A 16,044-nucleotide genomic window follows, 5' to 3' on the forward strand; every position below is an offset into this window, starting at 1 on the left:
TATCTTATTTATTTATTTATTTATTTATTTATTTATTTATTTATTTTATGAAGTTGGTGGTTATTACTGCCATTTATTATCATGTTAGAGAGTAGATATCTCAGTGTGCCAAAATTTCTACTCTCCCAATAGCACACAGGGCTGTAGTGCTGCAGTTGCTGCAGAATCCGAAGGTCATTGGGCTAGACTTGCTGTCTGCTGTCTGTAGTGATTTTGTTTCTTCCTGCTATATGATTCTCTCTGAAATTCCACCCTGCCTTTTATGTGAATGACAAATGCTATACAAATTCGGTATACAATCTGAGCAATTACTCAGCCATTTACACTTTTTTTTTTTTCCTAGCAGTATCTTAGAAAGAACTGAGTTGTAGTGCTTGCAAGAGAAATGATGGGAGTAAATAATGAAGAAACTTTGCAAAATGTCTTTCTATGACAACTCATGTCACATCACAGATCTGTTCTGCTGCTACCTTTTTCTCATGCAATTGTAAATATGTCTATAATATTACCTTGTCTGATTGTCTGACATTTTGAAGATCCTTTTCCTCTTCTCTAGACAATTTGTACAAAAAAAAAAACATTATCAGTATGTTCCACATATGTATCACTAATGAAATTTTAACAGTATCCTGGAAAAGATGCTTAGCAAGTGACTTAGGTGGGCATGTAACACTATGGAATCTTCTAGTGTTGGTAGTTAATTGAGCAGGGAGGATGGAGCCTGGTTGCTATGGCTCTTACTGTCCATCATGCAGTGAATTCCCGATGTGGTTCCTCCATAACTATAGAGATCTCTCTTCTGCTCAGTTGTTTTCATAAGGTATGTGAAACTATATCTGAAACCAGCACTTGTGATACTACAGCTGAGCAAGGTGTTCACACTGTGCTCACGTTCATTCATGTATGTCACAAAGCTTTATAATTTTTGCATTTTTTAGGAAACATAGACTTAAAAGGACTAGTATGATTTTTGATGTACAAAAGGTGATGATTTTAAGCTTGCATCATCATACTCATAAAGTGATACAAGAATGTGAATTCCAGATAAAAAGAAAAAACAAAAACAAAACAAAAAAACTGGAAATATCTATATTTTTAAAGGGTATTGAAAATTATTCCACAGAAGAGCCATAAAAATGACTGGCAAACTAGAAAAAATGCTTACCTGAGAGGGGCTTCCATTTCTTTGCCTTACCAATAGCAAGAATAGTACTGATATTTTGTAAAGTCTCCTGAAACTCAAGGGAGGTAGATACAAGCCAGACAAGCTAAAAATTAAGAGAAAAAAGGAAGGTCTGCATTTTTATTAGCAATTAAAATTATTACACATTTGGGCAAGTGAATAGCTCAGGCATCCTAATAAAGACTGGCACATCTCCTTTCAGAAGGTATTTTCCTGCCAAGAACAAGTCATTTAAATCAGTGGTATGCTCCATGCTGTGCAGAAGGTCAGTTTAGGTTGTGTAATGGTCATGTGTAGTTGCAAAGTGTTCAGACCTATGCACTGTAACCAAGCGAAAAACATTTTTACTCTATGTCACTGTGTTATGTCCTCCTGTCTGTGTCTGAAATCAGCCATATCCAGCTCAGTGAATTCAACGTGGTGAGATTATTCTGAGCTGCCCATGTAGCTTGCATCCTCTCCAGAATGTGCTGTGATCCTCTCTGTTCAACCTCACCATCAGAGATTGGTTGCCTGGGGACTGAAATCTCATGCCTGCAGATAGTATTTGCAGGATAAGGCCTCAATGCATCATTTACAACGTGACATGCAGTTTATTAGTGTCTGAGATACTGTAAGTCCAATTCTTCCTGTCGAAGGCCTCTGGGACTTTGAGAAGAAAACTCTATTCTGCAGTTTTCTTTCTTGCCAGCCCATTCTCCACAGTCATCCAGGAAAGCCTGCTGCTTCTTTGGGCAAGGCTTTATAGACATTACTTAACTCTGTAGCCTCTTTTCAGCATTTACCCTTGTTTAGTTTGCATAGTCTCACTTTATGTTTTAGGTTTCATTTTTCTCTTAAGTGTTTCAACTTGACTTAGCTCTTAGCTTAATGTAACATATTTTTTTATAGTAATCAAACAAGATCTTTTGAACGAGGAATGACATGGTTTTAAAAGCACAAATGGCTGCTCAAGTGCAATCACCATCTAGAGTGAAAAAGAGGAAAATACATAACCACCCTTTGAGTATTTGTGTATCTTTGCCTCTGAGAAAATGTTCTGAGACCACTTCTTTGGTAATTCAGTTATGTCACATCTTTGGCCAAAATCTATGCTGTTTCTTCAATATAAATCCAGGATAATCCTTGGTTTTCAGTGGAAATGATTGGCTTTATCTTAATATTAACTGAAAGCAGATTTTAACGTGCATTTTTCAGTGTATCTCCTGGAATTTCATCTTACTGAATAAAGTGTTATAATGGCTATGGCTCTGAGTGTGCTAAATGGATTTTTCCCTTCGTTTATATTTTTATCACATCATATATGTTTGATTTACTTACATTGTTCTTGGATTTAATCTGTGCCCATTTAGTCACATTTACTGTCATTCTTCATTTGTTTAGTAACTTGGTTCAGCTCAGAAAGGTAACAGGGGTTGATAGAGCGTGACAAGTTGTAAATATACTCTGAGCAAAGCTCTTCTGTGACTTGCAGTGTTTTGTTTTTGACAGTTTGGTATGGGACAGGTTGTTTATTCAAATGCTTGGTTTATGTCAGAGCATTTAGCAGCTGCAAGTATACATATATATAGGGAAATACTTTATATGTTTCTTATTTATTTTTACAGTTCTTCCAGGAACTTGACAAAAGTCTTCTTACTTCTAGGGCAGTAGTGGTGTTTGGTGTTCAAAGTGGGGAGGACCTGAGCAGTATCTAGAAAGTCAGATGTGGTCATTACCAAGTTTCTGGTAGCTGCAAAGAGAATGAAATGAAAGATCCCCCTCCCCTCTGCAGACACAGGGTTTTGCTGCTGATGTCAGTAGAGCAGAATTTCAGTTCTGTGCTGCTATCAAAGCTGATGGGCCTTAGACAGTTTGAGGTGATGACAGTGGTAGTACGGAACTGAGTATCTTGGCTGCATGGTCTTGCATAGCCTCCCAGCTGCCACCATCTCCATCTGAATAGGCTTAGTCTGATGGGATCAGGGCCCTCTCACAGCAGCCAGGAGCTGGCATGGCTGTCCAAGCACCTTGTGCTCCCCAGGCAAGAATAGGGGTACCAAGGAAGAGCCAAGCAGTTTGCTTTTGCATTTTACAAGGCCTTGGGTGTCCTCCACAGCTCAAGGTGCAGGATGTAGGAGTTTCTCTCTGTGGGACTGTGGATCCACTCTCCAAATGCTGTCAACGTTGGTGGGAATGGTATGTGACCTTTCTTCTTGCTGCTGGTATTAGCAGCATTCCATTTTCCATTTTCTAGTAATGGGGCAGTGTAGTTTCTGAGTTAATGGTAACTTGGTTTGGAAAAGGCATGTGGCCAAGCAGAGGGTCAGGAGGTTAGCTACATATGAATACATCCCACATTGTTGACACAAGGGTCAGCCCTTGTCTCTGCTGTTAAGTGGTTAATGGGAGATTTGTACATTGGCAGAGGGTGGCTTGATGCCTTTGCAGTGCTACTTACTCCACTGCATCTAGTATTTAAGTTGCAAATAGGCTCTGTCCAAGCAAGGTTGAATTTCATTTTTTGCAAAAGCAGCTAAGTGTGCTTAGATTGAATGTGTCAGTAAATTCTAGCTGTTTTGTACGATTTCAGCAACAAAAGCAGTCCACTGTGTTTAGTAGACCAGTTAAACTGACCTTGCGGATGCTTTATTTAGGTGAAATATTGCGAATTGATAGTGCATTGTACAAAATTTGGTAGTCTTTTAAATATTAAATCTTCTAATGGAAGCCTGCATTGGAAGGAGATTGTGAAATGAGATGAACAAAAGTGCTCAAGGACTTTAATGTCTGAATCAATTGCCTCTGGGCAGCATTCCATTAAAGCTCTGTTCATGACACTGACTAAAACCTTTGTCCATCATCTATTTCTCTTACTTTAGAGCAATGCTGTAGTTCACATTTGTGAGAATGGAATGTATCTTAAAGTAACTATGGTATAGCACACAGAGAGAAAGGAGATGAAAAGGTGTGCGCAGAGAGTAAGTTGGATTTAGTTTTGGGCACGTTTTGTTTCCATGGGTTAGGTTAATTTAAGAACTTTTTCTTCCAAACATTTTTGACTCTGGATGAGACAGTTCAGCTATTGTTAGAGGTACAGCACTGGAAGAGATATGAGAAAGGTGTCTTATGTTTCCTGATTTCATGTTTTTAAAAAACAAACAAGAAAATATCACAACAGCATTGGCTGTTCAGTATGGCATAGATGGCAGTCTTCAAAACCCAGTGATATGTAAGCTCTTCCCAGGTGATTCTCAACATCTTCTTACTATCTTAAATGCACTACTTTCCAAATATAAGTATATTTAAATCAGCCTTTTTTGGTAAGGCATTAATAAATCATAAATTGGCACAATTATTCTTTCCACTGCATGCAGTGTGTTCTACAGGCAGACCTTTATCTATCTGTAAGCATGTGCCCTTAGCCTTGCAGCTCATTTTGTCTTCTGTTTTGTCTTCTCTTTGCAGTTGTTCAGCACATCAAGCGCCACAATATTGTTCTTAAAAGAGAACTGGGAGAAGGAGCCTTTGGAAAAGTGTTTCTGGCAGAATGTTACAACCTCTGTCCTGAACAGGACAAGATCTTGGTAGCAGTGAAGGTAGAGTCTAGGATTTCCATCATTAATTCATGGTTGCATGTTTTATTTGTAAATGATCGTATTTGCCTTTTCTGTAGCCCAGTACAACTCCTCTGATATATGTGTGAGGGTTCACAAGGCTAATGGAGTGTTAAGAGAATGTGATACTTGATCTTTCTGTGGATTATAAAATAAAAGCTGAATTTCATAAGAAAAAGGGGAAAACAGATGGTGTCATAAAAGGGCAAAATCTTTTATGATTTATTTAAAATATGATTAGTGAAAAATAATGCCTGGGTTATTAAAAATACACGAGTTACATTTCTGTGTCTAACAAAATAATCTGTAGCCATCTGAGTGGATAGGTTAGGTGTACAACTGCCAGTCAAAGGTGATCTTTTTTCATGTTTATGTGATTATTTTAATCAGTCACTGAAATTATCTGTGGGCAATTGCCATTAATATAACTACTAGGAATATTACTACAAAATTGTTGGTAATTTTTTCATGTACTGTTGAGTACATGAAAAAAACTTCCTGTATGGAAATCTAGAAATTGTGATATTTCAGACCTGGAGGAATAACTCTTAATTTTATATCTTCAGTCAGTCTTTCCAAAATGTAGTCCAAGAAGAGAGACTTCCAGTATAGTCTCAGGGTTTGGACATCAGACTGGCTTTACTGTACCAAAACCTTTTAGTCCCCCAGAGTGGAAAGACTAAGAGTCAGTCATCATCCTCAGCTACACTAGCAAACAGTACCAGTGAAACTACACTCAGAGTTTTCAGTATCCCTGGCAACAATCTCCTATCTCCATCTGTTGTTCAGCTGAAAGCTGAACAAGATGTTCAACATTTTGAGGTATCTCATTAAATGCAGGGTGAATACATATTTAGAATTAGATTTGTGCTTAGAAATCAGAAGACAATCTTTCCTGAACAGCCATGATTAGGCAACCATGTGTACATTCTGGATGAAACCATACAGTAAAAGAAACCAAGAACATCATCTTTTTCTAAATGGAAACAAGACACGGGATTTGGCAGTGAGAACATGAAAAGATGATGGATTTGTAGGCCATTTTCTTGCTCCATCAAAAATAGCAGGTTTTTCTGCTTTGCCAAATTTACAAGGTTTTTGATAGTTTAGTCACGTTGAGGAGAAATGTGAGTCATGTGAGAAGTGAGGTCCTGAGGGGAGAAAATATGAGACAGAAGAAGACAAATCTGGAAATGAATGAATTTTCTATTGTACTTTTGGTGAAACTAGAGTGAAATTTTCCTCTTCTCTATCACTTTGGGGAAGTTCTTGATAGCAAAATAATAGTTTTCCTATTCGCTTGCTCCCTTTGAATGTCGTGAACAAATGGAGCCTAACACTTCCACTGTTAAATGCTGTTCTGCATCTCTCTGATGCACTTTCTCAGTATAATATGCAAGAGTATTCAGCCTTTAAAGGGGAAGTGTCCCCATGGATTTAGATGACAAGTCTATCAGTTTTCTGCATTACTATTATTATTATTATTATTGCTTTTTTCTTTTTTGGATAAATCCATTCTTTCTAGCATCAAAAAGGATTGCACAGGTAACCATGCAGAGAATAACCTTTGTGGACAGATTATTCTCACTTAATGGTTCTTACGTTGGCTCTTAGTATGAGACTCTAATCACTGTCTTAAAAGGAAATTTTTTTGCAAACTCTCTGAGTGGATTGATCTTCACATAACTTAGAGTTTGATCTTCTGATGCTTTCTGAGTTGATAGAGATGGAATATTATCACACATAGAGAGCTAGGCAGAGAACTATGTCCAGGCTCCACCATTTGGCACAGGGTTTGGTATTAAAAATGTGTAATTTTTGACCTTAGAGGAGCAGGTCTGAAAACTAGCAGCCAAGGGTAGCTTCTCCTGGCAAACAGTAAGGCTTTAGAGAGCTTCAACCCCCTGCAAACTACAGCAAAATTGTCTCCATGAAGTAGATTCCATGAACCTTGTAGGAGCATATGTTTGGTGATAAGGGAGGAAGAGCCAAGGGACTCAGGCAGGTAGAAAGCACATCCTCACCCATGTGTGGTTGGTCCCTGCCAACACTGCTGTTCTTGACTGCTGACTGCCATGCAACTGTATGGCTTTATGCAAGTACATAAAACATTGGCCTGAACATCTTCACATCTGAGCCAACTTGCATCCTTTTCCTCATCAGCAGGCTGGTATCTGAGACGTTGATGGTGCTGAAGCAAATTGCTTGGGAGTTAAGAGTTCCAGAGATATCTGGGAAGATACAGAAGCAGGCTTAGCATAAGTAACCCCAAATGCTTGATCTTCTGCTATTTGGAAAAGGAGTAAGATAGCCTGGGGAACAATTTTAAATTAAAAGGGGAGAGATTCAAGTTAGATGTTAAGAGGAAATTTTTTACTCAGAAGGTGGTGAGGCAGCGGCACAGGCTGCCTAGAGAAACTGTGGATGTCCCGTCCTTGCAGGTGTTTAAAACTGGTTGGCTGGGGTCCTGGGCAGCCTGATCTAATGTGTGGCAACCCTGCCCAGGGCAGGGTATTGGAATAGGGACGGGCTTTCATATCCTTTCCAACTTAAGCCATTCTGTGATGGAGCACCTACCCTAGGAGGACAGGCTGAGAGAGATGGGACTGTTCAGCCTGGAAAAGAGAAGGCTCTGGGGAGACCTGATAGGGGCCTTTCAGTATCTAAAGGGGTGTATAAAAAAAAAGACTCCTTAGTAGGGTCTGCTATGACAGGACAAGGGGAAATGGTTTCCATCTAAAAGAGAGGAGATTTAGATTGCATATAAGGAAGAAATTTTTTACAATGAGGGTGGTGAGGCACTGGAACAAGCTGCCCGGAGATGTAGTGAGTGGTCCATCCTTGGAGACATTCAAGGACAGGCTGGACAGAGCTCTAGCCAACCTGGTCTAGCTGTAGGTGTCCTTATTCATTGCAAGGGAGTTGGACTAGATGGGCTTTAAGGTCCCTTCCAACTCAAAAGGGTCTATGATTCTATGATTCTTTTAAGTGCTTACTTGTGAAGAAAATCTGTGAACGCAGAGCTTCATCACAGGACAAGCTGGGCATAGCATTAGCCTCACTCCCCAGGTATGCTTTCAAATCAAACCAGCATACCATTTACTGCAGACATTTTTAGAAAACAGAAGATGTCAAAAAGAATCATAGAATCATGGAATCATAGAACAACAGAGTTGCTCTGGTTGGAAAAGACCTTAAAGATCATCAAGTCCAAGTGCAACCTGACTATATTATCCTAACTCTAATTACCCACCATAAAATCATGTCCCTGAGCACCACATCCAACTGTTTTTAGACACACTTAGGGATGGTGATTCAACCACCTCATTCGCGAGCATATTGTAGTGCTTAACAATCCTTTCTGTAAAGAAATTTTTCCTGATATCCAACCTAAACCTCCCCTGGTGCAACTTGAGGCCATTTCCCCCTCATCCTGTCACCTATCACCACTGAGAAAAGACCAACCCTGCTCTCACTGTAAGCACCTTTCAGGTATTTGTAGAGAGTAATAAAGTCTCTCAGCCTCCTCTTCCCCAAACTCAACAGCCCCAGTTCCTTCAGTCGCTCCTCATAGGGCACATTCTCCAAGCCCTTCAACAGCCTTGTTGCCCTTCTGTGGACCTGTTCCAGCACCTCAATGTACTTTCTGTATTGAGGTGCCCAGAACTGAACTCAGTACTCATGGTGGGGCCTCACCAGAGCTGAGTACAGGGGCAGGACGACTTCCCTAGTCTTGCTCACCACACCATTCCTGATACAAACAATTGGCCTTCTTGACCACCTGGGCACATTGCTGGCTCATATTCAGTCCACCGCTACACCAAGGTCCCTTTCTGTCAGGCAGCTTTCCAACCAATCATCCCCAAGCCTGTAGGGTTACCTGGGATTGTTGAGACTAAAATGCAGGACTCGATACTTGGCCGTATTGAAAGTCATACAGTCCATCTTGGTCCATTGATCCAGTCTATCCAGAAAAGTTATCATTTCACTGTTGTCCAATTTTGCTATGCCATAGTGGTTGTTCAAGCTCTGGATACTGTCTACTCCTAGGGTTGGTTTACCAGACATGGTTTTGCCCTTGTTTAAGCTGATCGGGGCTGAAGGTAAGGATGGCCTGCAGGGCACATTTTTCAGCAGCCTCTTGATACCCTAGGAGTGGTGTTAGTGTGAGCCAGGTGTCCACACTTCTCCCCTGACCTTGGCATGGATGCAGCTCTGTGGTGTCAGGGTAGATTGAGGAGCTGGTGGTTTGTGCTTGTTGCACTCAACAGGTCTGCAGGAACCATTTTCTACATGGAAGTCTGGGCAAGGACACTTTCCTGCACTAGCCAGTTGCCCAGCAGAGCATACCACTCTTCCTTAGCTGCTGGTCCAGCAGCCTGATGATTGGAAAAGTACTTGTGATTGTATCTCTTTCGCCGCTCAGGATAAATTCCCATTGACTGCTAAGAGTACTTTGCATGCAGAGCTTTGGCTTACTTGTCAGTAATGGTACTAATGAATATGTCTTTGTTTCTGCCTTGTACTCTTAGGGTTTTATTTTGGTTTGATTTTTTTCCCTTACACTGTGAACAAGCTCAACACATTCCACAGTGTAATTTCCATATAAATGTTCCTTGCCTATTAATTGTTTCACTTTCCGGTCTCCTCCTAGCCTTTGTCATCTGTCTCTCATGTATTGTGTCTATTCTGTGTGCTGCATGAGATAATTAAAAGGAAATGAGAGGACCTGCAGTGGAAGGTAACAGAACGTCAGGTTGCCCCTTGGTAGTAGAAATCCTGTCTGAGTCTTACCAGGGCTTTAGACCTTTCTGTATTTTTCTGTTTGACAGAAAATGTGTAATTGCCATGGCAACTGCTCTATCATATGATAATTTTGCTGTTTCTCTGAGATAAAAAGAGTCTTCTGAAATATACAATATGCCATCCTCACAGGACAGAGCTGTCAGCATTTTTACTGTCTTTCCATGGAAAGAGTATGCGGGAAACAGTATGAGCCTGTGCTTCTCTATATAATTTTTTTCCCAACATAGCTATTATTTAAAAATGTTTTTAATATGAATTGTTTTTTTCTTTCTTGCTGGGAAGAAATCTAGTCCAACACATAATTATATCGCATTATACATGAAACTACCATAGGAGATTCAATTGACAACAGAATTATTCTCAGTGATTTTATCATAATTTGGACTGTGTGTTGATGCCTGCATCATATTGAGGCACCATCCAAGAGCTTGGAACAATTGAAAGACATTTCAGTTTCATTCCTCATTTAATCTGTATGTGATTTTGTGGTGATTATATTTGAGGAGCAAACTTGATATCCATCTTAGATGATACAGCTGTTTATGCTAATATGTCATAGGTTGTGAAGGTATGGTGATCTAAAACCTTGCATCATTATTAGTAAAATTTGTGGAAGAAGGGTTCTATGCCTGAAGAGAGATTAAACTGATAAATGAATCCCTCGGGGAAGTGTCATTTGTGGCACGGCAGGCTTCTGTTGCCCCTGGGATCCCCAAAGCCTAAAATTCACAGGGAATAGCCCTTGAATCTGACAAATGTCCAGTCAGTTTCCCTTTCACCTTGTCACCTTAGTTGTCCTATTTTGAGATCTATGGTTGCTATTTCAGAAGTAAAGCAAGGGTTTTCTAACAGTCATATTTTAGTCCCTAGTCCCTCATATGCATGCATGCATATGTTTAATACTGAAAGAATGGACTGAATTGTATCTACTAAAGAAAAACTGTGAGAAAAAAAAAAAGTGAATATAAATAGCAAGAAACTGAGATTATTGGCATAATGACTGCACAGAATCGACTTAATCTATATCTGTTCTGACTTGCATGGTTTGGTTCACGTTATCTTTATGAATTCGAAGTAAAATACAACGTGGCTGGATAACAGCGAAAACTATCATAACTTAAGGTAATGCTGTTAGTTTTGTCTTGCCTTCCTTTGTTTAAAGTGTGCATGTAGTAAAAGTATAGAGGTTCAGAGTCCAGCCTTCAGTTATTGTGAATAATAGATTATGAACATTAGTAACCTGCTAATGTTCTCATACCGTTTTTAAAATATTGTTTGAAATGATATAGTACAATCCCTGAAGGTAGAGCACAGTAGAGGTTTATTGTCAACTATGGTTATTCCTAACTTAATTGGTACCAGAATTTCCTTTTATTTTCATGCATGAAAGTGTTTCCATGCTAGAAGAGATCTGAAACTGCTTATGTGCAGCAGGTAAATTATCATTATTTCATTATACAAAGTTTACGGTACTATTTGAACCAGCATTGATATATGTCATTCAAAATGAAAATATGCAGGATTTTGGAGTTCTATAAATAAAAGGGCGAAAAGTAAAAATGGACACTGCAGGACTCTTTTTTGTTCCTACTTACTCTCTATCAGTTTGAAATTGACCTTCAGTTACTTATACATATGGTTAATCTTAGTCATGCAAATACATTCACTTAATTTCAGAGGTCTTTGGATATATGATCTGATCTCCCTTCTACAAATCTGTCTAATATATAGCCTAATATATAGCACACACAGGGATCAACATCAATAGCAACAATGCCATTGATACATAAAAAGTGCATCTACATTCCTACTAAGTATTTTATGCAAGCAAAGCTTTATTGGGAGGAACTTAAACTAGACGCAAATACCAACAAGATACTGGGATTTTGCCTGACTAAATGCTAAAGGATATGAATCAGCTGGGTACTGGTGTATTTTTTTTTATAAGGCTTTTTTTTTTCTGTATTTGGAAAAACAAGACTGTGAGTATCCATATATCTTCTTACAAACAGCGTTGTTTGGGATTACATGGGGCAGAGGAACAAAAATTGTACTGTACTGCTTTTATTTAAATGCATGAAGACGTCACATCTGCATTTTGAAAATGTTACTAAGAATATAACTCCTCTATCCTTTACACAGCAGTGTCCTTATCTAACCTTACAATGCCATCCCACATGTTCACTACTTTCTGTGAATGCCTCCTTCTTTACATTCTCATTTTCTCCACTAGACTTTGAAGGATGCCAGTGACAATGCCCGCAAGGACTTCCACCGTGAGGCAGAGCTGCTTACTAACCTGCAACATGAGCACATCGTCAAGTTCTATGGTGTCTGTGTCGAGGGTGATCCACTCATCATGGTCTTTGAGTATATGAAGCATGGAGATCTGAACAAATTCCTCAGGTAAATTCATCAAATATTTACCAGCCAGAATTGGGCAGTGAAGGAAGCTACTGGTATTTAATGCCAATTTAACTCTCGTGAAAAATTCAAACACCAAAAAGTGCAAATCTGTGTAACAGTCATTATGTGTACTGTGATATGGAGCTCATTGTTTCCTGGCACATTTGGAAATGCCTCAGCTTAATGCTAAGCCTAAAACTTTCCACCAAATGAATTGAAACCAAGCAAGATTGTTTCCAGTGTATTTCAGTGTATTCTAAAATGTTTGGTTATAAGGCTCATGGTAGGAACTGTTTTCTGGTAGCATTTTGAAAGATCCCACTTAACACCTATCACTAACTGTAGGCATCTAAAAGCTTCAGAAACATATCCTCTTTTCTCTTCCCTCCTTTCATTGTTTTGATATGAGTGTCATTAGTCTGTGGCAAGAAAACTGTGAGCCATGAAAACTTCAGTGCAGTGTAAAATGCTAAATCTTGGCCTCTGGAGTACAGCTTTGTTTCATAAAGCTGTTGAAGAATGTACATGATAGATTAAAATTTGGCAGTAAAGAAGTCATAGATATGTAGATGATACCTAAGGTTCAGAATAATAAGTAACTCATCAATGAGCTTTGAACACTGGCCTTGTGTATGTGCCATTTCCACCAGTGTGTATTCACTAACATAAAAATAAGAAGTTAAGAGACAGCTTGTGCTCCTAAATAAAAACATTTGCATAAGGGACTGTTCTTTCAAGGTCTTCTATATCATTGCCATCACAGAGTATCAAAAAATGTTTCACTGTACTGAGATCTCTTGTGGTAGAGGCTCCACAATTTTGGAAAGATGTCCCTTTAATGCATGCTATTGACAAAGCAGTAAAACAATCAAACTAATGCCCCTTTAAATGGTTCAGGTTTTTTGTCTTACTGAAGTTGCTAATGACTGCTTGTGTCACCATTTTTTTAGCCTTTCTGAAGTGAGTTTGCTGTCCTTCTAATCTTCTATGAACAAATAGCCACAGTGTGTAAAAGCAAATGAGATTAACTAGCATTCTCCCTTACTGGAAGGGCTGCTGGGGCTGGCAGAGAGACCAGATCTTGAACTGGGGATGCAGAGCAAATACTACTTTTCCCAGACTGATTGCCTCTTTGGCAAAGGATTGAAGTATACTGTGAGAGCAGTGTTGGTGCATTTACATCTGCCTGTTTGGACCTCTGAAGTGGATAAGAAGACTGAAGTTTCCAAGGATGCCAGTCCAGTACTTTTTCAAAGCACTGAATTTCCATTAGAGGAAGTCAGATTTGCTGCTGATTCATTGTCATTAGAAGAAATATTTATTCTTTGATTTTTCCTGTTGACCTTTTCTTAACTCCTAACTGTCTTAGAATTGTTGTACAGAAAGGTAGTTTAACAGTCAATATATTTCCTCCATTAGGTCTTCTACTTCCTTTTTTTTTTTTTTAATTATTAATCAGCCCTGGTCTTTAGAACATAAAATGATTATGCTGGGACAAGCTGTTTAACCTAAGCAATTTGTCATTCCTTTCACATCTGAGGCAGCTTGTGCTGCAGATGAGAGGTGAGCACTACGCGGGCTGTAACAGCCTGTATTTCTTACCCTGCAGCGCCACCAAAGGCTGATGGGAAAAATGAATCTGAAATGTAACCCAAATTAGCTCTGCTGTCTGTGTGCAGCCAAAGACTGTTTCAGATCTAGGTCCACTCGAAGTCATTCCTGCCCAGTGCTTGTTCTGGGCAGTGGACACTAATGTGGATCCAAGGAATGTTATTGGCTGCTGCAGACACTGAGGAGCACCTCATTTACAGACCACGTCACAAGTGAAAGAAAAATAGACGGAATGTTAAAAATAATCCAAAAGTTTCATTACATACAGACCAAGGAAGTGAGCGAAAAATGTAGAGCTCTCTAATTTAGTGATCTGGAGCTTCATATCTGAGAGCAGTCATTAAAAAAAATCATTTCAATTAAAGGGTACAATGCTTTTTGATAAAAATTTTCTCTGGGTATTTGTAGGAGCCTTCGTGTCTTCCAGTTTATTTCCCTTACTCAAACCAATTCAGTGGCTATGTACACCCTGTGGCAAAGAAAGTGATGTTAAGTTCTTTACCTGGTATCAGATGCAATGCCAGCCATGCTGCATACCTTCTTTTTACGTACCTTCTTTCTTTCTCACATCTGTCACTCTGCTCTTGAAGTTCTTCCCTTGGGGCAATTTTAATAACGCATTTCTAATAGGTAATGTCAGATTTTATCTCATAGGTTTTGATTAATTTGCAACTCTTTTCCAAACTCCCATGCCCTTCCTTTAGGGATAAATTAAGGACTCACCTTTATTGATTAGAAAGGTGGTTCTCTGAAACTCTCCTTTGGAGGAAGGAAAGCCTTCTGAGAGAAAGTTAAAACTGGTTGTAGAATATTTTTCCAAAATAGCTGGGGTGATCTCTTGGAAAGAGTAGTCTGCAGGAATAGAATTAAAGGGTTTCTGAAAACCCAGAAGGGAAGAATGGATGGAAAGTGTTGTTTAGAACATTATAAATTGCATTAAATGAGGTATGTTTGACTCATTAACTGGCTGGGGATTGGTTAGTGATGCTTATAGTGTGTACAGGAATGCTGATAACTATTTCTTAAAGTTACAAGGATGTAACATGAGTTGTTGTTTGAGACGGGGGTTGTTGCTGTGAACCAATCTGCCTCATGAACAATATATATACCTGTTGTATAATTCTCTTCAAATCACCTGTCTTTCACATAGTGGTAGAAAACAGTAAGTGAAAAAAGCTAAGAGACAAATTCTTGCTATCTTACCAATAAACAGTTTTTATTCTTTTACTTGAGTAAGTCACTTCTCTGGTTATAGGATCACTAATGCCATTCACCTCTACATCTCAGAAGTGGCCTGTCACTAAATCAGCTTGTATTTTTTTGCAGGGCACATGGTCCAGATGCAGTACTGATGGCAGAAGGCAACCGACCAGCTGAGCTGACACAGTCCCAGATGCTTCATATTGCCCAGCAGATTGCAGCTGGTATGGTTTACCTGGCGTCACAGCATTTTGTGCATCGGGATCTTGCTACCCGGAATTGCCTGGTTGGTGAGAACCTACTGGTGAAGATTGGGGATTTTGGGATGTCTAGAGATGTGTACAGCACAGACTACTACAGGGTAAGTGAACTGCTGTGAGTGCTAGCAACTGAGGTCCTGTCAACTTACCCTAGTGATGTACTTACTATATGGCAAGTTGTGTAGTTGTCAGCATTTGCTGTTTGCTTCCACGTGTGGAATAGAGGCTATCTATGGCCAAGCTGTTAGTTTCTGAATGCTGGACTTGTATCCTTTAAGATAAGCTACCATGTATCTTTAAATACATGCTCTATATCTGTTTCTCACAGCACTTGTTATCAGTGAATTCTTAGATAAAATGAAGGTCTCCTCCTTATCCACTCTAATTGTGCTGGTGTCCATAAAAGGACGATGCTACCTCTGTGCCGTTGTTTGTGGGATGCCTGAAAGGAGATTGCCTTGATGCTTGACAGGGCAGAGGAAGGTAGACACAAGAAGTGTTTGTTGAGTGTTGTTTTACCTAACAGCTGAGGAATGTCTTCTGTGTTCTTTATTTCTTCTTTCAAAAGGCAAACATAGTAATTAGTAAACATACAAACCAGATTTATCTTATATTTTGTTATTTTGGAAACTTGGCACCTCAAGCTACTTGGTGTACATAAAGCAAGCATGATTTCATTTCAGGACATGGAAAAATATACAGAATTGTAATCAGTGGCTCTATTTGTTTTTCCAAGGACACCAGTGAGCACCAAAGGCTAGGCTTTCTTGATTTGCATTTGAAGAGTGAACTGCATTTGCTATGACTGAGGACATGTCTCTGTTCTGTATTTGAGCAAGGCTGGATTCACTTACCATCTTCATCATTACACTTAAGAATGAATGCTCAAGCTTAGCAGTAACACTTTGTAAAAGCCTTGACAGATAAAGGCAGCATTTTTGAGTGATAAATGTTTAAATGTTTTGCTTTGTTTTGAATTCTG

At 39.2% G+C, this 16,044-nt stretch overlaps 1 protein-coding gene across 3 annotated transcripts in view; it reads left to right on the forward strand.

Annotated features, from left to right (window-relative positions):
- The window catches only part of NTRK2 (neurotrophic receptor tyrosine kinase 2), a 197,697-nt gene that overhangs the window by 136,914 nt on the left and 44,739 nt on the right, over nucleotides 1–16,044 (forward strand). For all 3 annotated transcript variants that reach the window (XM_019610543.2, XM_019610542.2, XM_019610540.2), the window contains 3 exons: nucleotides 4,631–4,761; nucleotides 11,819–11,991; nucleotides 14,929–15,163. In XM_019610543.2, coding sequence (XP_019466088.1) covers nucleotides 4,631–4,761; nucleotides 11,819–11,991; nucleotides 14,929–15,163 — 539 coding nt within the window. The remainder of the gene's footprint in view (nucleotides 1–4,630; nucleotides 4,762–11,818; nucleotides 11,992–14,928; nucleotides 15,164–16,044) is intronic.

This window comes from Meleagris gallopavo, chromosome Z (assembly GCF_000146605.3).
Source record: "Meleagris gallopavo isolate NT-WF06-2002-E0010 breed Aviagen turkey brand Nicholas breeding stock chromosome Z, Turkey_5.1, whole genome shotgun sequence".
Classification (NCBI taxonomy): Eukaryota; Metazoa; Chordata; class Aves; order Galliformes; family Phasianidae; genus Meleagris; species Meleagris gallopavo.